This window comes from Tamandua tetradactyla, chromosome 3 (genome assembly GCF_023851605.1).
Source record: "Tamandua tetradactyla isolate mTamTet1 chromosome 3, mTamTet1.pri, whole genome shotgun sequence".
NCBI classification, from domain to species: domain Eukaryota; kingdom Metazoa; phylum Chordata; class Mammalia; order Pilosa; family Myrmecophagidae; genus Tamandua; species Tamandua tetradactyla.
Genome location: NC_135329.1, coordinates 10134245 through 10161247, shown reverse-complemented (window position 1 = coordinate 10161247; position 27003 = coordinate 10134245). Strand labels below are relative to the sequence as shown.

The 27003-nt window shown below is 35.9% G+C and overlaps 1 protein-coding gene across 1 annotated transcript in view; it reads right to left on the bottom strand.

The window, feature by feature from the left end:
• Positions 1-8833: 8833 nt before the first annotated feature.
• The window catches only part of SELENOI (selenoprotein I), a 58778-nt gene continuing 40608 nt past the window's right edge, over positions 8834-27003 (bottom strand). The window contains exons 7-10 of the mRNA XM_077152337.1: positions 20784-20832; positions 19151-19331; positions 18244-18426; positions 8834-15458 (exon numbers count right to left, since the gene is read on the bottom strand). Of these exons, the coding sequence (XP_077008452.1) occupies positions 15393-15458; positions 18244-18426; positions 19151-19331; positions 20784-20832 (479 nt within the window). The 3' untranslated portion in view covers positions 8834-15392. The remainder of the gene's footprint in view (positions 15459-18243; positions 18427-19150; positions 19332-20783; positions 20833-27003) is intronic.

The following is a 27003-nucleotide window of genomic DNA, read 5'->3' as shown; positions in this document are numbered from 1 at the left end:
AATGCTTCATGACTTTATCTTACAGCTGCATAGTATTCCATCGTATATATATCACAGCTTGTTTAGCCACTCATCTGTTGATGGACATTTGGGCTGTTTCCATCTCTTGGCAATTGTAAGTAAGGCTGCTATAAATACCGGTGTGAAAATGTCTGTTTATGTCCTTGCCTTCAGGTTTTCTGAATATATACCTAGCTATGGTATTGCTGAATTATATGGCAATTCTATACTTAGCTTTCTGAGGACCCACCAAACTGCCTTTCAAAGCTGTTGTACCATTTGACATTCCCACCCACAGTGGATAAGTGTGCCTCTTTCTGCACATCCTCTCCAGCACTTGTTTTCTGTTGTTTTGATAATGGCTATTCTAGTAGGTGTGAGATGATATCTCATTGTGGTTTTGATTTGCATTTCCGGAATAACCAGGGAAGTTGAGTATCTTTTCATGTGCCTTTTAGCCATTTGTATTTGCTCTTCTGAGAAGTGTCTGTTAATGTCTTTTGCCCATATTTTAATTGAGTTGCCTTTTTGTTGTTGAGTAGAACAATCTCTTTATACATTCTAGATACTAGACCCTTATCTGATATGTGGTTTCCAAATATTGTCTCTCATTGCGTAGGCTGCCTTTTTACTTTCTTGACAAAAGTTCTTTGATTCACAAAAGTGTTTAATTTTGAGGCGGTCCCATTTATCTATTTCTTTCTTCAATGCTGTGCTTCGAGTGTAAGATCTAGGAAACTACCTCCTATTACAAGTTTTATAAGATATTTCTCTACATTTTATTCTAAAAGTTTTATGGTCTTGGTTCTAATGTTTAGGTCTTTGATCCATTTTGAGTTAATTTTTGTATAAGGTGTGAGATATGGATCCTCTTTCATTCTTTTGCATATATGGATATCCAGTTCTCCAAACACCATTTATTGAAGAGACTGCTCTGTCCCAGGTCGGTTGCCTTGACTGCCTTATTAAAGATCAGTTGTTCATAGATGGGAGGGTCTATAGCTGAATACTCTATTTGATTCCATTGGTCAGTAAAACTGCCTTTATATCAGTACCACGCTGTTTTGACCACTATAGCATCATAATATGCCTTGAAGTAAGGTAGTGCAAGCCTCTGAATTCATTTTTCTATCTCAAGATATTTTTAGCTATTTGAGGCACCCTACCCTTCCAAGTAAATTTGGTTATTGGTTTTTCAATTTCTGCAAAGTAAGTTTTTGGGATTTTAATTAGTATTGCATTAAATCTATAAATTAATTTAGGTAGAATTGACATCTTAACTATATTTAGTCTTCCAATCCATAAACACGGTATTGTCCATTTTTTTAGGTCTTCTGTGATTTCTTTAAGCAATTTCTTGTAGTTTTCTTTGTATAGGTCTTTTGTATCCTTAGCTAAATTTATTCCTAAGGATTTTATTCTTTTGGTTGCAACTGTAAATGGATTTTTTTCTTGATTTCCTCCTCAGATTGCTCATTACTAGTAAATAGAAACACTACTGATTTTTTTTTTTCATTTTGAAATTATGTTTGATTTTATTTGTGATATAATGCAGATCTATTCTATGAATAGGCAGGAACACAACTGTTTATACCGTATGATTTAAGAGTCTGCAGTAAGAGTCACAGTTAGATGGAGTTCAATTGCTATAGAAGATTTATAGGATCCAAAATAACAATGTTTGTAAATTATTTTTTATTGCAGGAAAATGGTACAATATAGTCCCAGCACTGAAGTAAGAATACGCATCATAGCCAAAGACTGTCTCAAAACAAGTGGACCAAAGAAGGCAGGTATGCACTCTTACTGTACTCCTTTTTTTGTAAAAGCTATACCAGAACAAACTTCCTTTATTGGACTAAGAATCACCAACAGGCACACAGAATATTTAGATTAGAGAGCATAAAATGGAGTCTAGATTAGGGCTTTTTATACCCTGAAGATCATGTTGGTAATATTCTTTTTTGTTTGTTTGTTTAACTATTTTTACTGTATAACATATATACAAAGCAAAGAAATAAAAAAGCAATAGTTTTCAAAGCACCCTTCAACAAGTATTTACAGGACATATCCCAGAGTTTGCCATGGGCTACCATACAATCCTCTCGGATTTTTCCTTCTAGCTACCCCAGAATATAGGAGACTAGGCGGTTTAAATACTTTTTTTATCATCACAATCAACTTTTTTTCCTTCTATTTTTGTGAAAAATAACATACACCAAAAAGTTATAAATTTCAAAGCACAGCAACACAATTAGTTGTAGAACATATTTCAGAGTTTGACATGGGTTACAATTCCACAATTTTAGGTTTTTATTTCTAGCTGCTCTAAAATACTTGAGACTAAAAGAGATATCAGTTTAATGATTCAGCATTCACATTCATTTGTTAAAACCTATCTTCTCTTTATAACTCCACCATCACCTTTGATCTTTCCATCCCTCTTTTTAAGGGTGTTTGGGCTATGGCCATTCTAAATTTTTCATACTGGAATGGTCTGTCACTAATGTGAGGTAGGGAGATGGAACTATCTGATGTTCTGGAGAGGCTGGGCTAGGTTTCAGGACTTATCTGATCCAGGGACCCATCTGGAGGTTGTAGGTTTCTGGAAAGTTACTCTAGTGCCTGGAACCCTTGTGGAATCTTATAAATTGCCCTAGGTGTTCCTTAGGATTGGCTGGAATGGTCCTGGTTGGGGATTGGTGGGTTACGATAAGGAGCAAGGTCTAACTGAAGCTTGCATAAGAGCAACCTCCAGAGTAGCCTCTTGACTCTGAATTCTCTCTGCCACTGATAACTTTATTAGTTACACTCCTTTCCCCCCTTCTGGAGAAACACTACAGATTTTTCAGTGTTGATCTTGTAACCTGCCACTTCACTGTACTCATTTATTAGCTCTAGTAGTTTTGCTGTGGATTTTCAGGGTTTTAAGCATATAGTATCATATCAACTGCAAACAGTGAGGGTTTTACTACCTCCTTTCCAATTTTGATGGCTTGTATTTTTCTTGCTTGTCCAGTTGCTCTGGCTAGAACTTCCAACACGATGTTGAATAACAATGGTGACAGTGGGCATCCTTGTCTTGCTCCTGATCTTAGGGGGGAAGCTTTCAGTCTTTCCCCATTGAGGATGACGTTAGCTATGAGTTTTTCATATATTCTCTTTGCCATATTGAGGAAGTTCCATTCTATTCCTATCCTTTGAAGTGTTTTCATCAAGAAGGATGTTGCAAATGCATTTTCTGCATCAATCGAGATGATCATATGGTTCTCCTGCTTTGATTGTTGATATGGTGTATTATTCCTTATGTTGAACCATGCTTGCATACCTGGGATAAATCCAACTTGGTTATTGTTCTAGTTTGCTAGCTGCCAGAATGCAATATACCAGAAATAGAATGGTTTTTAAAAAGAGGAATTTAATAAGTTGCTAGTTTACAGTTCTAAGGCCGAGAAAATGTCCCAATTAAAACAAGTCTATAGAAATGTCCAATCAAAGGCATCCATCCAGGGAAAGATACCTTGATTCAAGAAGGCCGATGAAGTTCAGGGTCTCTCTCTCAAGTGAGAAGGCACATGGTGAACAGTCAGGGCTTCTCTCTCAGCTGGAAGGGCACATGGCAAACACGGCATCATCTGCTAGCTTTCTCTCCTGGCTTCCACTTTCATGAAGCTCCCTGGGAGGCATTTTCCTCCTTCATTTCCAAAGGTCACTGGCTCACAGACTCTGCTTCGTGGGGCTGCAGCATTGTCTGCTCTCTCCGAATCTCTTATTCTCCAAAATGTTTCCTCTTTTATAGGACTCCAGAAACTAATCAAGACCCACCCAAATGGGTGAAGACATGCCTCTACCTAATCCAGTTTAACAACCACTGTTGATTAAATCACATCTCCAGGGAGATGATCTGATTACAGTTTCGAACATACAGTATTGGATAGAGATTATCCTGCCTTTACAAAATGGGATTTTGATTAAAACATGGCTTTTCTAGGCTCCATACGTCCTTTCAAACCAGCACAGTCATGGTATATAATTCTTTTAATGTGCTGCTGGATTCGATTTGCAAGAATTTTGTTGAAGATTTTTGCATCTATATTCATTAGAGAGATTGGTCTGTAATATTCTTTTCTTGTAGTATCTGTCTGGCTTTGGTATGAGGTTGATATTAGCTTCCTAGAATGAGTTAGGTAGCCTTCCCTTCACTTCAATGTTTCTGAAGAGTTTGAGCAGGATTGGTACTAATTATTTCTTGAATGTTTGGCAGAACTCACATGTGAAGCCATCTGGTTCTGGACTTTTCTTTGGAGGGAACTTCTTGATGACTGATTCAATTTCTTCACTTGTGTTTGGTTAGTTGAGGTCATCTATTTCTTCTTAAGTTAGTGTTGGTTGTTCATACATTTCTAGGAAGTTGCCCATTTCATCTACATTGTCTAGTTTATTAGCATAAAGTTGCTCATAGTATCCTCTCATTACCTCTTTTATTTCTGTGAGGTCAATAGTTATGTCTTCTCTTCCATTTCTGATTTTATTTATTTGCATCCTCTCTTTTTATCATCCTTGCTAAGGGTCCATCAATTTTATTGATTTTCTCAAAGAACGAGATTCTGGTTTTGCTGATTTTCTCAATTGTTCTCAATTTCATTTATTTCTGCTCTAATCCTTGTTATTTCTTTCCTTTTGTTTGCTTTGGGGTTAGTTTGCTGTTCTTTCTCTAGTTCTAGTGAGTAGTTAATTCCTTGATTTTTGCTTTCTTTTTTTTTTTTTTTTCATATTTTTGCCTTTGTTTAAGGCAATAAATTTCCCTCTTGGCACTTGGCCTTTGCTGCATCCCATAAATTTTGGTATGCTGTGTTTTCATTTTCATTTGCTTGACATATTTACTGACTTCTCTTGTAATTTCTTCCTTGACCCACTGGTTGTTTAAGAGTGTGTTTTTTTAGCCTCCATATATTTGTGAATTTTCTGGCCCTCTGCTTGTTGTTGATTTCCAACTTCATTCCTTATAATCCAAGAAAGTGTTTTCTATGATTTCAATCTTTTTAAATGTATTGAGACTTGCTTTTTGACCCAGCATAGGTCTATATCTTTGAGAATGTTCCATGAACACTAGAGAAAAAGGTGTATCCTGCTGCTGTGGGGTGTAATGTTCTATAAATGTCTGTAAGTCTGGTTTGTTTATTGGATTATCAAATTCTCTGTTTCTTTATTGACCCTCTGTCTAGATGTTCTACCCATTGATGAGAGCAGGGAATTGAAGTCTCCAACTATTATGGTAGAGGTGTCTATTTCTCTTTTCAGTATCTGCCTCTTGTATTTTGGAGCACTCTGGCTCAGTGCATAAGTGTTTATGATTGTTATGTCTTCTTGTTGAATTGTTCCTTTTATTAATATAGTGTCTTTGTCTTTTTTTAATCATTCTACATTTGAAATCTAATTTGTCAAATATTATTCTGCTCTTTTCTAGACTGTTGTTTGCAGGAAGTATCTTTTCCTAACCTTTCACTTTCAACCTATGTTTGTCCTTGGGTCTAAAATGTGTCTCCTGTAGACAGCATATAGATGGGTCCTGTTTTTAATCCATTCTGCCAGTCTGTGTCTTTTGATTGGTGAGTTTAATCCATTAACAATGTTATTACTGTAAGGGCAGTACTTTCTTCTAACATTTTGCCTTTTCAATTTTATATGTCATATCTATTTTTTTCCCTCTTTTTACCTTTACTGATAGTCTTCATTTCTACACTCCTCTCCACCTCTCTCTCCTGTTTTTTCCTATCTGCCTCTAGTGCTTCCTTTAGTATCAGAGCCAGTCTCTTGGTCACAAATTCTCACAATTTTTTTTTTTTTTTTGCCTGAAAATGTTTTCATTTCCCTCTCATTTTTGAAGGACCATTTTGCAAGATATAGAATTCTCGGTTGGCAGTTTTTCTCTTTTAGAATTTAAATATATCATATCACTGTCTTCTCGCCTCCATGGTTTCTGCTGAGAAATCTACACATGGTCTTATTAGGCTTCCTTGTATGTGATGGATTGCTTTTCTCTTGCTGCTTTCAAAATTCTCTCTTCCTCTTTGACATCTGAAGTCTGATATGTAAGTCTCTTGGAATATGTCTATTTGATTATACTCTGGGGTATGCTGTGCTTCCTGGATATGTAATTTTATGTCTTTCATAAGAGATGAGAAATTTCCTCTATTAGTCTTTCTCCTTTTCTCTTCTCCTGGGACATCCACAACATGCATATTTGTGCACTTCATGCTGTCATTCAATTTCCTGAGTCCCTGCTATTTTTCCATTCTTTTCTCTATATTTTCTTTCACATTTCAGATTTCAGATGTCCTGTCCTCATGTCCCATCCTCCAGTTCACTAATCCTTTCTTCTGCCTCTTCAAATCTAATGTTGTGGGTTTCCATGGGGTTTTTTTCTTTTTCCATCTCTTCTACTGTGCCTTTCATACCCATAAGTTCTATGATTAGTTTTTTCAGACTTTCGATTTCTTTTTGTTCGCCCTTTGTGTTCTTTATATCCTCTCTCAACTCATTAATTTGATTTTTGATGAGGTTTTCCATGTCTATTCAAATATATCCTGAATTAGTGTTTCAATTCCTTTATCTCATTTGAATTGTTGGTTTGTTCCCTTGACTGGGCCATATCTTCAATTTTCCTAGCATGATTCATTATTTTTTGCTGGCATCTAGGAATTTGCTTTCCTTAATTAGTTTACTCTGGAGATTGTTTTCACTTTTACCTAGGATTTTCTTCCTGGATGGCTTTGTTCTCTATCAGTTCTTTGACATTCAGTTCAGCTTTTGCTAGACCTCTAGCATAGGACAGAACTTTTCAGTTCTTTTTCTTCTTTTCTTACCTTGCCTATATGCAGCCTTTTTGTTTGTTTGTTTTAGGAGGGTCTAGTTAGATATTATAGACTCCAGCCAGACTTTCCCAAACTGGCTTCTTCTCAGGAGGAAAGCGTCACCTGCATCAGTTTTCTCACCTCAGGGTGAGACCCAGTCGGTTGACTGACTTTCCTATGAGGCTTCTAGACTCTGGGTCTTTCCTGTCCTGCCCAGTCTGTGGTGTTTGTCTGCCTGCCATTTCCCACCAGCATAAATTGATGCAGAACCTTTAATTTCAGCAGACTCTCCTTGCTGGGGGCGTGGTTTAGACGGATCAGAGATTGTAGGCTGGCTTTAACTGCTTCAATTTTCCAATCCCTAGGGTCTGAATTCCTTGAGGGAGAGATTCCCCCTTAGTTGGGCCTCACCTCTCTCCTGGGGAAGGCATAGCCTCCAGGGAATTAACTACTTTCACATGACCAGCTTGTCTCTCAGACAAACTTAATTCCACCCTTAACTGGAGTATTTGGAGCCTGAGAAGCCTTGCAGTTCTATCTAATGCACTGTTAAGTAGTAGAAAGAAAAAAAAAAATCCTTTTCAGAGCAGGACCCCCATTCCTTGGGTTTGTTAATCAAGAGCTTAAATTGGTACATTGCTCTATGTATCTCCAGGTTCTATGTGGGCCTCCCCCCCCATCATTTTTATTTTTATATAAAATAAAATAGACCGGGAAGAACCAGGGTCTCTGGCAAGATAGGCAAGAACTCTACCCCTGCACCACCACTGCCCGCCCACCCCCCATTTTTTTTAGGGTCCAGCTCTTTTAAAGTATTTTGTGCTGTCTGATCCAAAAAAAAAAAAATGTTTTGTTTTGTTTTTTCCGTCAGCCCTGCCACCTCTGTGCTGGGGCAAAAATTCCTAGTACCTTTACCTCTTATTCAAGGTTTATCTGAGCTGGGGGTCTATTTTCAGTAGTCAGAATTTGTTAATTAATTCTGCCATTGGAGCCTGGTGGAGCTAAGCCCCTGCTACTAGTAAAGCCTATTTCCTTTCCCCTCAGGGAACCAGCCTGTGGGAGAGGGACATCAGTCTCTGCGACTTGGGGGACTCACAGTTCTGGGTGGGATCACAACTGGTCCAGCTTGTCCAGACTGGGTACGCTGTGTGTCTGGTCACTGATGTGGCCCCAGCAGTTGTTCTGTACTGTTCCTGGCTATTTACTAGCTGCTCTGGAGGAAGAACTAAAATCCTATACCTCACTAAGCCACCATCTTGGAAACTCCCTCTCTGAAATGGTTTTGTATTGGTTTTGCTACTGCCCTAAACATTTGAAATTGCTTCAAAATGAAAAGTTTTTTTTAATGGGAAAAATACCTTCAAAATATTGGGTAGGGAAGATAAATATGACATCAAAGTCAGAAAACAATGTTATAAAAAAGGAAAGTCTGGGTGGTACAATGGTGGCTCAGTTTTCAGGCAAGAATTCTTGCCTGCCAAGTTGGAATCCTGGGTTTGATTCCTAGAGCCTGCCCATGACAAAAAAAAAGAAAAGAAAAAGGAAAGACTGAGAAAAAGCAATTTTGCAACATACAACAGACCAAGGTTTTCACAATCACACAGTCACACTGTAAAAGTTATATACTTATTATACAGTCTTCTTCAATAGTCAAGGCTACTGGAGCGCAGCTCAACAGTTTCAGGTACTCCTTTATTTCTGTGGGGTCAGTGCTTATGTCTCCTCTTCCACTTCTGATTTTATTTATTTGCATTCTTCTTTTTTGGTCTGCTTTCTGAAGCAAGTCACAGAATTATACAGTACCCAGAAGCAACCAGGCTGATCTTTCTCAAAAACACTGATTTTGTTTGTTTTGCTCTACAAAAAAAAAAAATGATTCTCTGAGACGAGTGGCTGGACACTACTTCCCCCACCCAGAGCTCCCTTCGCTTTTGTGGCTACCAAGGATAAAACAAAAAAGACAATCTGAAAACAATTAAAAGGATTTAAAAATTATTTACTCTTTACTTTTATTACAATAAATATTTATCAATAATAGAATTAAACAATCTTAAAATAAAACCTACTGCATTAGGGTTTCATAGCAGCAGAAATAAACATAAATCCAGTTGAAAAGGCAAGGCTTCCAGAATCCAGTGACAAGAAACAATTAGGTCTTGATTACCTGGGCTAACAATGGGGAACAGTAATACCAATAATGCACAAATTACATAGAAAAGCATTACTGTACTCTAATTGTATATCAAATTATCTGAGACTTCAAAACATTCCAGCTAAGTAATTTGAGTAAGTTGCAAAGCCTGTTTCCACAAGACTAGAGTTCTCCCCCCTTACCCCACCCTCATGAAGCCCATGAGCTGCCTTCTGGCTGGGAACAGGCCCATCTTCTTTCAGACCCAGAAGCCTTAATCCTGGTGGAAACCAGCCATCTTTCTCAAAAGCTGTCTTTCTGGTTCACATAATTCCTAGTGCAGGGGAAATGAAAAGTGATATATTGAAAGGGTCTTTCTTCAAAAGCTGTCTTTCTGGCTCACATAATTCCTAGTGCAGGGGAAATGAAAAGTGATATATTGAAAGGGTCTTTCTAGGGGAATGTGATTGGTCATTCACATGAATGACATAGGAAAGACTGTGGTTCCAGACCAGGAAGAGGCATCACAGAGTGACAGGCTACATGCAGATGAAGTCAACATGAAGAAACAGTCTAATAAGGACTTAATATTTTGCTGATAATCAAGAGCAGACTGCATGTCAATATAAATATATCACCCATACATATGTACAGAGAATATATGTGTACATATTAAATATATATATATACACACACCACACATAACCAGATAAAATAAATGGTACATTATTTACTACGAACACAGCAAGTCCTAGACAGACCAACTACCAATATGTTCATTTAACTATCTGAAAAGGAAAATAAGATTTTATGCTCTTTTTCATCTTCCTCTCTAATATATTCTACTTGCAGCAAATATATTGCAATTGTTCAAGTGGTGTTGTCTCTACGTACCTGAGAAGGAATGGAACCATTCTCTTATTTCAGAATACTGAAGAAAGCCAACTGCAACAGGACCAAGTAAAACAGCTCAATAATTGATTTGGCCAGGATTCCTGATACCTAATTTTAGTCACAGGGCATGAAAACTGACTCAGTAAAGTATCAAGTTCTTTTTCTACAATTGGCCACAAATTTAATCTGTTATACTGGGGGCAGAGGGGAGATGGGGACAGGAGGGCAGCTGGCAGTTATTCATTTACCCAGCAGAGGAAATGGTACATTAATATATATTGAAATTTGGAGTCTAATACTGAATTCTGCTTTCTCAGCACATGTTGAAATGAACAAACTGTTATATGTACATATAGCTGGGTCTGTCTCCTGAAAGGCTGCTCTAATGGGTCACGTTATTTAAACAAAATAACTGACCTTAAATGTTAACATTATGGGCAGTCTCAATTAGTAGTTATTAAACTCCAAGTTTTGATACTGAATGATAACAGTAATTCAAACAGATTTATAATGTAGAATTCACAGATGTTGCAAAATTAAAACAGGTTCCTCTTACACTTTGATTGTATAATTAAGAACTAAGTAAACATGTTCCAGGTCGAGAACTTACCCTTTAGATACTAAAAAGTGCTTGTCAAGGGCATCAGCATCTAAAATTCATGGTGAACTGGGCGTTTTAAGAAAAACCCGAAATCAGTTCTAAGTTTGTTACACACAGACACTACTCAAGAGAATACCTTAGCCAAACTGACACAAGACATCCACAGCACAGAGCAAGTCCCTGTGGCTTCAATCCCGACTCCAACTTCAATGCAGCATTGAGAGTTCTATGGTCATGATCCAAACAGGACCACTCTGACTCAGCATGGCTTTCTAAGGCTGATTCTGACAAGGGTTAAGACATTGTGAGTGGTCTGTGAAAGAGCACAACAATCCTGTTGTGCCCAAATGGATTTTCCTAGATATTTTAACATCAGCCCACGTGTCACTTTCCAATTCTAGAAACCTAGGCTTTCTGACCAAATGCAATGCAACTCCCTCCCCTGGGATACCTGTTAAGAGGGCCACAAATGGCAGAACTCCTTTTACTACCCTAAATATTAACTCATTTAAGATCTGACCGAATAAAGACCAAACGCCTGTTTAAAAACAATTCAGCTAGATTACTATCCTTTGCATCTTTGTTTATTGAAGAGCAAAGCATATTACTAGCATCAAAGTTAAAAAGGAAGGTTACATTTACTTTGCACTGTAGACACTGAAACAAACTAGCCAACCACTTAAATTCCCATGGTTCCACACCAGGAAGGAGTACACATATTGCCACTTTCTCTGGAAAAGTTAAGACAAACATGATTTACCATGTATCCTAAAGTAACTGCCTGCCAATGTCAGTCATTTGTACCACTGTCAAAGATGAAAACTGAAATATATAAATCACATGGGTTACATAATTAATAAAGGAAGGTCAGAAATTTACTTAATCTTCCTAAAATGCAGAATCACACTTTCAAGTATCACAGTGATTAATTTAATACCATTTTACTGTTAAAACTGTCACTTTAAATGTACATGTCAAAGTGCTTCAAATGCAGCATACAAGTTAAAATTCTTCCTAGAAGGTTCTAGTACTGGCAGCTAACTTAGTAAGGTTATTCACCCACAGGGTGTTCAAGAAAGGGCATGCTGCCTTACAAAAACACCTCACAGAATAAAAGAAAATTCTGGTCTGACGTCACAAATTTCCTATAGTGTGCTCAATCAAGCCCAGAACTGAGGCTAAGATGAAGGCCACTCTGAACACAGGGATCAACACAATCAAAGAAATCTGTATCTGTTTTTTTCTTTTTTGGCTTATTTTGGGCCCCAAAGTTAAAGTTCCAGCCCATCAAGAACTCTATTCCCCCTGGCACTTTCCTAGTACTTGACTAGTCAGGAGATACAAGGCCACCAAGGAGTTCTGAAGGTGGCAAGACCCAGGATAACAAAGCCAGGCTTGAAAGGACCGTCTCTGTTCTAGATGGTGGCTAGTTAAGAGGAAATCCAGGCACAGGATCAAGAGGAAGAGTTACAAATAGGCTTCCAGTTAAAATATAAAAAGGGGGTGGAGGGGGAGAGTACACTTTCACTCAAATACCTGTAGATTATCTTGATTCTCCATAAACAATACTCAATGTATGATTTAGAGAACAAGGTATATTTCTTGCCTACAGAATAAATTTACTCTTTGAAAATTGAAAACTTAGGAAACTTTTGAATTCATAAGGCATTGCCATGGTCCCATCTTCCGTTTAAGGTGGACCCTATATAATCTGCTTTTACCTTTGTGTACTGTCTCAGTGCCCAGGTTCCTGGTCATCATCAGTACTCCTTCAGGAGGATCTATATAGAATCTGGGCAACTTTAGATATACAACCCCTCTGTCCAGTATCTCAAATCAGAATAAATGACAAGTGGGTAATATAACATCCCAGACTATAATCAGCATGCAACTTTCTTTTTTAAAAAAATTAGAATTTTTAGCATCTTAATCATACTATTAAAATCATGATACTAAGATGCCAAAGAAGACTATTAGTTTTTTATTTGGAAGTTATTCCTCTATTACCCCTTAGACTAAAATCCATATGCTAAATCTATTACCCATTAGGGGAGGAATGACATTTTAAATTGTGGCGATTTTAAACTATGTATTGTGCTAAGATCATGAATATTATTAAAGGATCACAAAAGGCAGCACTAGGGTACTCTATCCAGGCCTTTCTGAAATTTTCTACCCAATGCCCCACTCTAAATAGAGAGAAATTATTTTCTGACAAGCCTGAAAGGACATCTTTCATACTTTTACCTGAAAAAAAACAAAACAAAACAAAACAAAAACTTGTTACAGGTCTATGTAACTTTGGTCAGCAGAAACACAATGCAATCCTCTGGCCCAGCTAAGGCACTCTATTCCAAACCGACAGAAAACACACGTGTGGCCCACCCTGCCACTGTCTCCAAAAGGCAGCATAGGGTGTGCTGGGGAGAAAGGCTGGGGTGTGAATCACCCCAAAATATCATGCATAAGAGGAAGTATTTTTTATACACTGGAAACGTCCCAGTAATTGACATGACATAAATGTACAGGGCTATTTGTAATTATGTCTTGCTTCAGCTGCTGTATTGCACTACAAGCAAATGGGGGTTCACGATGTACTTTCCAGATGACAGACTAAAACAAGAAAGAGTCAAGAGTACACTAAAGCGTCACAAGTTCACAGTATTCTGAAGTAATTAATTGCTCCGTTTCACTTTTATCTTGTTAATGTCTACTTTTCTTTATCTAACAATGTCAATAAAGCTGACTATGGCATAATTCTTCACCTCCATAGGGAAATATATCATAAACTAGAGGGACAAGACAATTTTCAAATAAATCTGATGCAACAGAAAAAGAGCAGACATACAACTTGAGGAAAAACAGCCCTAAGATTACAGGACATGACCCATCACCCCTTTGCCAAAAAAAAGGATATTTTTACTATACTATTCAAGTTGAAGGTAGCCTATGGTCCAAATTCATCACTTTATAAATATTTATCAATTTTTTTTCTTAAAAAACAGATTAATCTCATTCATGTGTACAAGGTCAACAAAGAGTAAAATGATTAATTTAGAAACTTCAAACAAAGTTTCCCCCCCCCCCGAAATTAACATTATCAGGTTCAATTTTACAGATGACACAGAAAAGGTATACAAAAAATAAGTTACCCTCACTTAATTGGTTCATTCTTTTACCTCCATGATGGTAATTTATTAACAAACATGGAATCACTACGCCCTTTTTCCTGCATCAGTGTTTCTTCTATTTTCAGTGTGCATTTTGGTTTCAGAGAAGGTCACCAAATATACCTCAATCTTTACTAAATAATTTTTTTAAATGAGTACAGAACCATGAGCTAGCTTCTTGACTCCTCATTTCTAATAACCTGGATGACAATGATTAGATTTTACAAATTTAAAAAATGAAGTATCAATTACAGAGTTATTTTTACAAAGCAGCAGACTAAAATTCACAAAGGAATATACCACAATTAAGTTTAACAATGGTCACATTCATAGATAAATAATGGTTATGAATTTAATTACATATCAACATAGTGGTGCCTATTTTATCCAAGTGCAACCTGTCCAAAAAAAAAGGGGTTTAAGATACACTCTTCATTCAAGCACAAACTTCATTAGGTGGAAAATAAAAGAAAATCAGCAAGTAAATTTTTCACCACCACCAAGACAAAATTAAAAAGAAATAAAAGAAAATATCCATATTCATGAAAAGAAGTGATCTATAAAACTACCTACATTGAAGTCAAAGGGATTTTTATGTTTGTCAGTAAATTTCAAAAGTTACTCCAAGTTATACTAAAGGGAGTACATACTCTCTCTGTAAAGCATACATATCAAAACTTTCCTTCAAGTGGGGAAGTGGGCAAATTGGGGGAGAGAATTCTGTTTTATCCTGTATAGAATTTAAAAACCAGCACCCACTCTCCCCAACCCCCACATTCCAAGGTAAAGAGAGCGGAAGGAAGGAATTAATTTTTTGGTCCTGAAATTCCTAATTCTAAATTAATTTTCCCTTTTAAGGGACTTTATCCACATTCCCTACAAATAATTATCATAAGACTGGGACTGTCACATACATTCCTACAGTCATGGTTCATAGGCACCAAATCTCAGCAACCTGCAGCTGAAGGGAAAAAAATGCCACATTCAAACAATGAACCATGCTAATGGGTACGTTATAATTACAACACATTCTCTATTAAGTTTCAATATAATATTTTTCTTTGAAAGAAAAACCACTTATCAAGATTTGTTCCGTAACAAAGAGAGCCAGAATATTAGAGAATCCAAATGTATACATTAGCTCTCTTACTACCTGAGAACAAAAAGCATTTCCATGGGAAAGAAAAACCAGTATTTGGCAACTGTATCATGGTTCTGTAATTATTTGGCATCCCTTGCTGAAGGTGACTTGCTTTCTCTTTTCCCTATATTAGATCTGGGCTACTGATAGCTTCCACAACTTAAGACCTAATTTTTTGAAGTACCAAATACGAAAACACATTGTGGTTTTCTGAATGTTATCATTGTTCCTAAAACAACTTTTGGATTTAAAAAATAAAAACAAAGCATCTTTAACTTGATAGGAACCAAGCATTATGGACTCATGGAGCGAAAATCAACAGGAACATTTTGCTAATCTAATGTACATTATGTGTAACCAAAAAGCCACATGGTTTTATAAAAAATAAAATAAAATAAACTGGAAGTTAGTAGGCCCCAAAACTTCACAAGTTCAGATCACATTCCATTCCTGGTGTCCAAGAGCCATTCTCACTGAGTTCCCACGTCTGTCAAGCAGATTAGTTCAGTTCAATGGTGATGGATGAAATATTTACAAGCATCTTATTTACAGTACTTCTTTCTGTAGATTACAGGTCGATTTTATTCTCTTCCTCTCCTAGTCAATCTGAGTTTGGTTTCCTCAATGAGAAGGGGTAAATCTGAAAATGACTGCTCAGCTGCTTTACCTATAGAAAATAAGAACATGAGGCAATGACAAGTATGTACCTAATTATTTTTAAAAGGCACACAGAATTTACCCTCTGGAGACAATTCTCTGAAATGGAAAAAAAGGTCAGCAACAATGAAGAGGTTTTTTTAGATTAGGATAACTATGGAGCTGGATGGATAAATGCAGGGAGAGTGAGGACTTAAACACAGGTCCGCCTAACTCTAACATTTAGAGCCCTCCTGACCACATAGAATTGCATTCAAATCTATGGAAAATTATAGGATTACATGAGACTCATCTAATAGACCAAATAAATATATTCATAGTTAGACTCAATATTCAGGTTCTCTTAACATTTCTAGGTAATCAATCCTAATCCTGAGGAAAAAATATAAAACTAGATCTGTAAATTTGGGGAGAGTAAATAGACCATATAAATTAGGGTGTCCCTGGTGGGTAAGCAATAACTTGGTAATGTTTCAGTTATTAAACATCATTTATTTGATACTTTATGCTTTTGTTATTTATATTTCAGTAGCTCAAATGAATATTTTGTGCAGGATTAGCAAGACAGACAAAAAAGGTACTCTTGGATTTTTATTGTGAGTTTTTACTTATTTTCCAGATTTTTAACAATGAAGATGTACTGCTTTTGTAATTTAAATTTAAATTTAAAGAAAAGTGTGTCTTGTTGGTTTGGTAAATGTATAGTTTTCTAAAGAGATGCTTCTCAAGTCAAATATGGCATCGAAACAAGACACTGGCAACTCTATTCCACTTCATGCATATGCGCAATATGCATGATATGTGTAATAAGATAAAGACCTAAGAGTGTCACTATCAAGCACAGAATGTTAAATATGTACAAATGAAAACATAAATGATTGTCTTATGTTGTAATTTATCAGACATTTATGACAGTCCTTTTACTATAATAACTTCATTCATTCTGTTTTAACAAATGAGGGCTACTTTGGGAAGAAACATTAAGGGAATGAAGTCAGAGTTCAGCAAAATATGCGGGTTACAAAGATGTCATCAAGCACGACAGGAGTGCTGGTTTGAAATGATGCATGTACCCTAGAAAAGCCATGTCTTAATCCTAATCCCATTCTGTAAAGGCAGCCGTTTCTTCTAATCCTTATTCAGCACTGTATGTTTGAAACTGTAATTAGATCATCTCCCTGGAGATGTAGTTTAATCAAGAGTGGTTGTTAAACTGGATTAGGTAGAGACGTGTCTCCACCCACTTGGGTGGGTCTTAATTAGTTTCTGAAGTCCTATAAAAGAGGAAACATTTTGGAGAATGAGAGATTCAGAGAGAGCAGAGCAGAACGACGTAGCCATGAGAAGCAGAGTCCACCAGCCAGCGACCTTTGGAAATGAAGAAGGAAAATGCCTCCTGGGGAGCTTCATGAAACAGGAAGCCAGGAGAAGAAGTTAGCAGATGACGCTGTGCTTGCCTTATGCTCTTCCAGCTGAGAGTGAAGCCCTGACTATTTTGTCATGTGCCTTCTCACTTGAGAGAGAAACCCTGAACTTTATCGGCCTTCTTGAACCAACATTTCTTTAGACTTGTTTTAATTGGGACATTTTCTCGGCCTTAGAACTATAAAGTAGCAACTTATTAAATTCCCCTTTTAAAAAGCCATTCTGTTCCTGGTATATTGCATTCCAACAGCTAACAAACTAGAACAATAGGTGTTCCCCATTTTAAAGATACAAACAAATGTATAAAAGTAAAGACTTTTTGTTTCTCAAATTGATTCACAGTAGGGTTCCTTTAAAAACAAGCACACCAAAGAAAAGTATTTTACAGCCACAAAAATGTGAATACTCTTTTATTCAATACCATTTTTATGAAATTATCCTTGGGATGTTGTGGGAGGTGGAATGAAAGAAAGAAGTATCACTCCAGATTGTTCATTCAAACCTTATTAATAAAGATGAAACTTTGGAAACAATCTAAATGACTACTAAAATAACTGGGATATGATTAAGTAAATTGGGTAATTATTCCATATCTCCTTGATGGAATATTATGCGGCAATTAAAAATTCTAATTGTGAGACCATGGTAAAATAAGTAGGACAGAATGTTAAGAGGGAGTGGAGAGAGGGAGAAGATTAAAAACTGTATGGTTCTGATTTTCATTTTATTGTATCTATCTTAGTTCATTCTTCCTGAGACTAGTCTCTTATTTTAGAAGAAAATGTTAAAATTTGTGGTATACCTTTTAAATCCATTCTCTTTTACATTTCCACCTATCTTGTTCATAACATCTGCTGATGAGGGCTCAAGAATGACATAGATGATAAAACCTCAAATAATGCAAAGCCTCCCTCTGGTCTCCCTAAAGGTCTAACTTCCCTTAATATCACTTATAAATTTCAATTTCGGTTTCTTTCCAAATTATGTTAATGAGCAATAAAAATACCCCTGAAGTTAAGTGAAGAAGAAGATAATCAACAAGTGGCACTATCTGGCCCCATATAATTAAAAGCACAAAACAGTCTACAATTCTACTCACCAAGAAAATCGTTTATACTTTCACCAAATTAAAAACAAGAACTAATTTCTCATAGTAACTTTCCTGCTTTAAAATCATTTGGGTTACTATAATATATTTATTAGAGAAATAACATTAGAAATTACACACCTGGATATTATCTAAAATTTAGAAAATACGTTCAAATGCTTCTGGCTACTATACTAAACAACTTTCTTTTGAAATTTTCTATCACCTTCTTTCCACTATTTGTAAGAACCAAAAGGAACCCACTTTGTTTTTAATTACTTACCACCTGTACTCCGTAATGGATGTGGGCCAGGGTAAAAGCAGTTGTTAGCGTATGTAGGAGAATGCTTTCAATGTATGCGGCCACTCCAAAGCGCACCGCCACCACAACCAAGAACAGCGGAAGGAGAAACCAATTCAGAGTTGGACATCGGGTGCTGCTCATTTGACAAACAATCAGCCGGCACTTGACGTTAGTAAAAAAAAGAAAACGTAATTAGCAAAGAACTTCCAGAGCTAGTCACCCCAACTTTTACAACTCATTCAAGTATTTGAGCCAACACATTTGTGTTATCTAAGTTCAGTAGTTCTCAACTGCTCAACTGTCTGCCTAGCCACAGCCCTGCTCCTCTCCAAACCCATCCTCCCGCCCCAAACTCATCCTTCCTTCCTGTTTGCTCTCTTGCTGGGTCATAACATGGAACAGGCTGTTGCTGGTTTTTGTTTTAAATATATATATGCTATATTTATTACAAAGTTTATCAATTCTCTGTTCTTGGTTTAAAAATCAGTTGATTCAAAATAATGTGTGTGTGTATGTCTATTTTCTCTCTCAAAAATTTCTAACTCCCTAACTGGCCCATTAAGTTTGCAGCCATTTCAACCACAATATTAATAATCTCTGGCTTCTGAAAGGAATCAATAAATTATTCCATGAATTGTTGAACAGCTAATTAATATAAAAAATTTAAGAATGCTATGGTTCCAAACTACTACTGCAATTTCTACAACTTATTGGTTTCAAAGGGCAAAATAATTTTCAGCATGTTGTCTTTGAAGTTATAAATTATTTTTTCAAATTTCTTTAAATGAAAATCTGCTACCTAATATTACCTAAAATTCTCAAATTACCAAATTCTGTCATATATCCCTTATATACATTATGATTTTTAAAAGAAAAAAAATCTTACTGTGCTGTTGGCAAAGGCAGTTCCAACCATTAAGTAAAACACTCTAGGATGTATCTCTAAAATATCTGAAGGTGACAGGAGGATCCACGCCGTACACAAAATGAATAACAAACATGGAGAAAAGAAGGGAACCATAGTTTCATACACTGAATTGTGTTTCAAGGTGTTATTTTTATAGCTTCTGAAAAAAATCAAATGATACAAAGAATATTATTACATATAAAACTTACATTGTACAGTACTTCATAGTTTTCAAAGTCCTTTCCCATTCTTGTATTTTATACCCAAAATTATCCTATGGCATAGGCAAAATCAGCCTTATAAACCCCATTTTATAGGCAGGGAAGGTGAAGAACGGGAGAGCAGGTGCCTCTCACCATAGGACTAGGACTGAAGCCTTCTGAACCTAAACTGTAACTTTTTCCCCTCTAAACTCAAACTACAAATCGTTATGTTGGGAATGTAAAAATGAATAAAACTTGGCCTTTGTTCTGCAAGATTATATTCTAAAAGGAAAATAAAATGAACACAAAATACTAGAAGAGTATCTCATAGGTCCTACTGAGATACAAAGTGACACAACTTAGAGTGAGAAATAACTGACACGAAAGACTGAACTTAAGAATCACAATACTCCATTGTAATGTCTGCAAGTACACAAGAGATAATCTAGTATGTTTGTTCGTCTGACTTCACCCCCAAATTCAGTCCTGGTCTGCCAATGATTATACTGCAGTGGGTAAGACGGTGATCATCTTACCAATCAGGAGATCAAGGTAAGATGAAGAGGAAATGACTCATAATCCCCAAGGCCCTTGAGGCTTTAACTTTTATGTCTTCTGTGAAAGACTGCTATGGACATTAAAGAGGGAGCGTCCATAGAGTAAGGGTAAGATTCTGCAAGACAGATTTGAGAGCCAAAGTACAAAGTGGCAAGTATAAGAAAGCATTTCAGGTACAAAAAACAGTGGGAACAAATTTACTGAGAGGAGAAAGAACAAAATACATTCAGAACACAATAAGTAAATTCAGTATGGCTAAGCAAAGGTGGGGAAGTGTCAGAGATTAGAGAAATAAACAATCTCTTTCCCCTCAAAGTAGGACTTTCTATAGTGCTCATTGGGAAGAGTCATCATTGGTCCAGAGTTTGGTCCTAAACCACACAAGCTCACAAATTTTATTCTATTTTATTTTTATTTTACGTATTTATTTTTTGGCATGGGCAGGCACCAGGAATCAAACCTGGGTTTCTGGCATGGCAGGCAAGAATTCTGCCACTGAGTCACCACAAATTTTATTTTATAATTATATGAACTAAGCTCACAGATAATCAATTCATAAAACAACATGTGAATACAGTGATATCCCGGTTGACTGACTCACTAAAAAAAGGACATATTAGGAGACTGTTTGGTAAGCCCAAAACTATAACAAAGGAACTACTGTCCTTTATGCTACAGTTGAAAACTGACTACATTCGCCAACCATAATTATCCTAAAACTCATTCTAGAGTCAAAATATAGGTTTCATGCCTTTTTCAAAATGTCCAGACTACAAAAGGAAAAATAAGCCTTAAATTCATCTAAATAACAATTTCCAATTTCTTTCCCAATTAAAATACAAAACACTCACCTGAAAAAGTTTAATAAACTCATCGGTAGAGTCACACATAATGCACAACCTAAAGGAAAGAATTTTTTAATTATCATGTATTCTTATTCAAGAGGGTCATTTAAACTGAATACATACAAAATATGCAGATTTTGGGGTTCAAGTCTACTTCTGTAATGAAAGTAAGTACTTTTCTGAACATTTACACCTGAAAGAGTGACAGCACAGTTTGAAGACTCAGAGCACAGACTGCAGAAACAAGACTGGGCTTGAATGTTTACTGTGCCACTAACTGATCATATGACTTTAGGCTTGCTAACCTTTCAGTGCCGGTTTCCTCTTTTTTAAAACAGAGATGGTAACAGTAGTAATCCCATTAAGCTTTGAAAATTAATGAGTTGTTATACATAAGACATCTAGGATAGTGCCTGGCAAAGAGTGGCCTGCATAAGTGCGAGCGACTGGAAGGTGGGGATGGGTGATGCACCCTGCAGCTTCCTGTTTATACTTGCATTTATCTCCCCAGCATGTTCAAGTTCACTCCTACCCCCACTGGTTCTTTCTCCTTAAGCCTAAAAACAGTGATGGACTTCCCAAGAAACCCTAACCATTGGTTCTGCTGTCCTCACTACTTACTATCCTACTCTTTTATTTCTTGTCACTTACCTAACTTTTCTGTTGCCTTCAATTCCACAGCATTCTTTTATTCATTATGTCCCCCCAACTCTGTAGACAAAGTGTACTCTTGAAAGTTACCAAGCTCTCCTATGAAATTCATTCTTTGTTTTTTCATTCCTTGACTTCTAAGCAAGATGCCTTTGTTGATTCACTGATTGCAATTCTGTCCTCTCTTCGCTTTGTGATTTCATTCTCTCAATGTTGCTGTTAACTATCCAACCATTTCATTTTGTGTCCTTTAAGGAATCCTGCACATTCCTAATTGGGTGTTCCCTGGCTTATACTGTCTCTTTGAGAAGGAATGAATCTTCTCTTAGATTAACTGTAAGAAACCTGTAGATGACTTCAATGTCTAGCTATGTCCCCTTGGGCAAATGAGATCCTACAGTTGTGCAATGAGGACAGGTTAAATGATATTCTAGTGTCTCTTACATCTTTAAATTCTCTGCTTCTATGATTTACAGATATGGAACCTGACCTTTCTCTTTTTCAAACTCTAAATCAATAAATACAACTTCCTGGATACTTAATCGGATGTATCATTGTCACTTAACATATTAGCTTGTCTACTGCTGACAACTCAGTAACTGTACTTGGGTTGGGAGCGTCATTGCAACTATGACCTTAAGGGTTAAAGAGAGAAAACCATTTCTTCAAAACAAATCCTAAGACATATGGAAAGACTGGAATCCACCAAACAGAAATCTTATCTCAAAAAATGAATTACTCTGCTACTCCAAACTCAACCAGAACAAAGTGCCCCAGTTAGAAGATCTTAGAGGGAAAGGGTGAAGACAAATAGATGCCCTCAATGTCCTCAGACATTTTAAGCAGCTAAGTTATTTCAGGTCAAGCTGGGAAGCACTAGAAGGGAAAAGCGTTGAAGGAATTCACTTAGAACTACTTGTAGCTCTGATGTGTTGGAAATAGGCTAAGACAAACTTGTAAAAGATTTGCTACCAAAAATATTTTGTTTCTACCTTGTGTTTGATGCTCCTTTTAGCTATCTGTCTTATGGACAAATGAGTAAAACATATGGATTAAAAATAAATAATGGGGGAACAAATGTTAAATAAATTTAGTAGACTGAAATGCTAGTGATCAATTAATGGGAGGGGTAACGGGTATGGTATGTATGAATTTTTTTGTTTTCTTTTTATTTCTTTCTTTTTTTTTTTTTTTTTTTACATGGGCAGGCACCGGGAATCAAACCCGGATCCTTGGGAATGGCAGGCAAGCACGCTTACTGCTGAGCCACCATGGCCTGCCCTTCTTTTTATTTCTTTTTCTGAATTGATGCAAATGTTCTAAAAAACGATCATGATGATGAATAACTATGTGATGATACTGTGAATTACTGATTTTATATATATATAGAATGGAATGATCATATGTTAAGAACGTGTTGTTTGTTGTTATATTTTTTTAAAAATTAAAAAATTTAAAAAATATATATATATATATATATATTTAGTTTTTAAAGTCTTGAAATAGCTTTATCTTAGCCAGAGTAAACACATAACAAATCTGGGCTTTATGTAGGTTGCCAGAGAGAAAGAATGCATCTTCGTGCAACTACGTGAGTAGACCTTGAGGACAGTATGTTGAGTAAAATAAGTCAGGAATGAAGAAAGAAACACTTTAATGCCTTACTAATATGGACTAACTATAATATGCAAACACTGAGAACTGACTCTGAGAGCACAGATTACCAGGGTAAGGTCTATTGTAAAGGTCCCTAGATTGTAAGCCACACCTATTCCTGAGTTGTAACAATTATTTCTAAATTCTGAGATGCGATCTCTTTGTATAATCTGGTCATTCCTTGGAACTTCAGTTATCTGTGTGATACCTGAGACTCACAGCTAGAGTTCTGCAAGTATGAAAATCAACATTACCCCAAACAGCAAACTGTTCAAAAAAAAAAAAAAAGCTGAAAAGGAGACCTGAGTTCAATTAGAGATATGAATGAAGAAGATCTGATCAGGACTAAGGTAAATCAGACTAAAGGGTAAAGGATGTTGTTGATTACGTTTTAAAATCAACTTCCATGTGAGTCCAAAGGAAGGAATCTTGTCCCACATAGGGGGGAGGGCAGTGAGTGCACCTGCTGAGTCGGCTTAGAAAGAGAGACCTGCTGAGTTGGCTTAGAAAGAGAGCAGCTTATGGCTGCTACTCCCTTTATTCAGTATTTTGAAAGAGAGTAAGAAAATAAGGACACAAAAAATAAATAACGGGGGAGGGGTCAGGAGTATTGGATGTTTTAAGTGTTCTTTTTAATTTTTATTCTTTTCATTTTTTGGAGTAATGAAAATGTTCAAAAATTGATTGTAATGATGAATGCACAACCATGTGATGATGCTGTGAACCAATAACTGTACACTTTGGATGACTAAATGATATGCGAATATATCTCAATAAAAGTGCATTAAAAAAAGAATGCATCTTTGACTTCTTCTCTAAACAGTTGCTAATGTACTTAAAGTATTTTGTTTCATAGCACTTAATTGTGAATTTATTAAGCTCTGCATTTCAAGTATGCAATATTAATGATAATCAAAACTGTACATACAGAAAAAAAACTGCACATACATATGTAGATTTCTTTTGGGCACTGTCATCACTGAAGTCCCCAACTTCATAATACAGGAAACTCAGAATAATAACTATAATAATAGGGAATTCTCATAAAGGAACAAACACATTCTTAAAACTCTTCTTTCCTCTTAAATTGAGAGAAATTTCTCCTTTTTAGAAGAATTCATGCTAATTTAGAATAATAACTACAGGAAAAGTAGTAGTATTTGTTTTTTTTAAAAGGCTTGAATGGACTGAGATAAATCGAAGGATAACATACTCAAAATAAATATTTTGGTTCCTCACATTTCCAGACTTGTTTATTAAATAGGAACTTGTATTAAAGCCACCAAGACAAATAAATACCTTATGCAAAGTAAAAAGATTAACAACAAACAAGGGGAAATTGTAATTTATGTCAAAAGAAAGGATTAATATGCTAATGTATGAAGAGCTTCTAAAACTAAAAGAAATGGCCAAGAATCCTATAGAAAAAAATGGGGTACAGATAAGGAAAGCATATAGAAAAGAAAATACAAATAGGTTTTAAACACTAGAAGAGTTCATTCATAATATTAGAAATGCAATTAAAACTTATCAGTTTTGCTAACAGATTGGCAAAAATCCAAGTATGACAACACACTATGGTGTTGAAACTATAAATAAACCACCACTTTCATACACTGCTGGGGGTAATGCAAAATCTTACAACCCACAGGAGGGGCTTATGATAATATTTAGCTAAATTGCATACATTTATTTATTTATTTATTTATTTTTGCATGGGCAGGCACCAGGAATTGAACCCAGGTCTCAATGGCAGGTGAGAACTCTGCCTGCTGAGCCACAGTGGCCTGCCCTACATTTGTCTTTTACTAGCAATTTTGCTTCTAGGAATCACTCTCTAAAATACCCTGGCAAAAATATGAAAAGATGTGTACAAGTCTATTTATTTGTTACAGAATAGATATAACAAAAGAGTGGAAATAAACCAATGTCCATCCTGGACTACAGTACACCCACACCATCAATTACAAGGCAGCTTGTAAGAAGGAATGAGGTAGATCCCTAAATACCACTAGGGAGCCATCTTTAGGATCTATCAATAAATGAAAAAAAGTAAAATGTAACAAAATACCTATAACATGCTACAATTTATCTATGAAAGGGGATAATAAAAATCACACACACACACACACATTTATTTGCTTATGTTAAAAACCAAAAAATAGAAGGATAAACCATAAAATTAAAAACTATGAATGGTTACCTCTGAAGAAAAAGACTGGATAGAAGGGGTGGCAAGAGAAGCTAGCCTTTTTTAAAAAACATATATTTTTTACATATGGATTTGACTTTATAATCATGTAATTTTACATAATTGTACAGAAAAATACATTTTAAAAGAAAATGTTTTCTCTAAAACCCAAAAGTAAAATGAAACAAATCTAAATGTACATATCCACAATTGATGGGACAGCCACAGGGGAGTGACTTTAAAACACAGTAAGAGTGAATGGACATCTTTAATGGAATAAGGACAAAAGGAACTGTAAAAACAAAACAAAAAACAATCTTGAACAATGTTCAATCATACAGTTGCTTATTTTGAGTAGTGTCTTCTCAGACTGTTGTGAATGTTTTGTAGGATAAAGTATATGAATAATTATTTTCTGTCATTGAGAACCAAGACTTTCATCACACTTTAAAAGAGAAACAAATGTAAGATCAATGAGGTTAAATAAAATTTCTGCATTTCAAATTTGACTTGAAATTACCAATAGGAATTCATGATGTATTTTATCATAAAACAAACTTTTTTCCTTAGCTCTGTACATTGGAAAATGTCTCAAAATAACATCTAACCCACAGGCCCTATATATTTCTAGCAGCCAGATTGCAGTCTCTAAATACCAATTCCATTAAAAAGAACCAGGGCTCCTTACAGATATGAATAATTCCAGGCCTGGGAAAGAAAATTTACAAGATGTACCTGGAACATATCATCATACCAGAAGTTATCATTGACTCTAGAGTCATTTAAAGAGGACTGAGGGGACAACCTGGAGACTCCCATAGCCAAGATGGGACAATTTAAGTAACTAAAGAATGAACGCAATAGATTTTAAAAGCCTTGTAAATGCTTAAATCTTAGTGTTGTTAAATGTTGAAATTCTTAATCTTGTTAAAAATAAAATATGCTGGTCACCTTTAGAGAATGCTCATAAGGGAACAAACATTCTTAAAACTCTTTTTTCTTGTTAATTCAATTGAAATTGATTAGAAGAATTCTTGCTATTCAATGAAGAGGGAATGATAAATTTGGAGTATCAAAAAACAAACTTTTTTCCCTAGATGTACACTGGACAAATGGATTCCTAAGCAATGATCATCAAATGACTGTTAATACCTTCAGTATAAGGTTAATGCAGAACTTTGTCATAAATGTATCAGAGATATAATGCCTGAGCCCTTCAATCATTACTAAAGTCACAAAAAGAGAGACAACCAGATATTATGTGTCTCCTAATGTGATAAAATAGGAAGCACCATTATCCAATAAACATTGTTGTACAAAAAATTAAATAAATAAAATAAATTCCAAATGGAACCTGACCAAGCCTACAAATGTACTTATTAGTTTAAAAGAAGCAGGGAGAGGGACATATTAAATGACACAAAAATGCAATCTGCAAAATGAAGAATGTAAGAGTTCTTCTACAGGCCAGGTGACCAACTTCCTTCAACAAATTGAAGGGAAAAAAAGGGGGGAGGGGAACCTATATAGATTTAAATAAGACATAAAAGGCATGTCAACCAAATGTAACATCTAGGGCCCTATTTGTTGGTTATACAAACATATCAATTATAGCAACACACTTGAAACAATTATGGAAATCTAAACACAGATTTTTGGTGATAATAAGGAATTATTGTTACTCTCTTTAGATATTTGGTGATATTAAGGAACTATTGTTCATCTCTT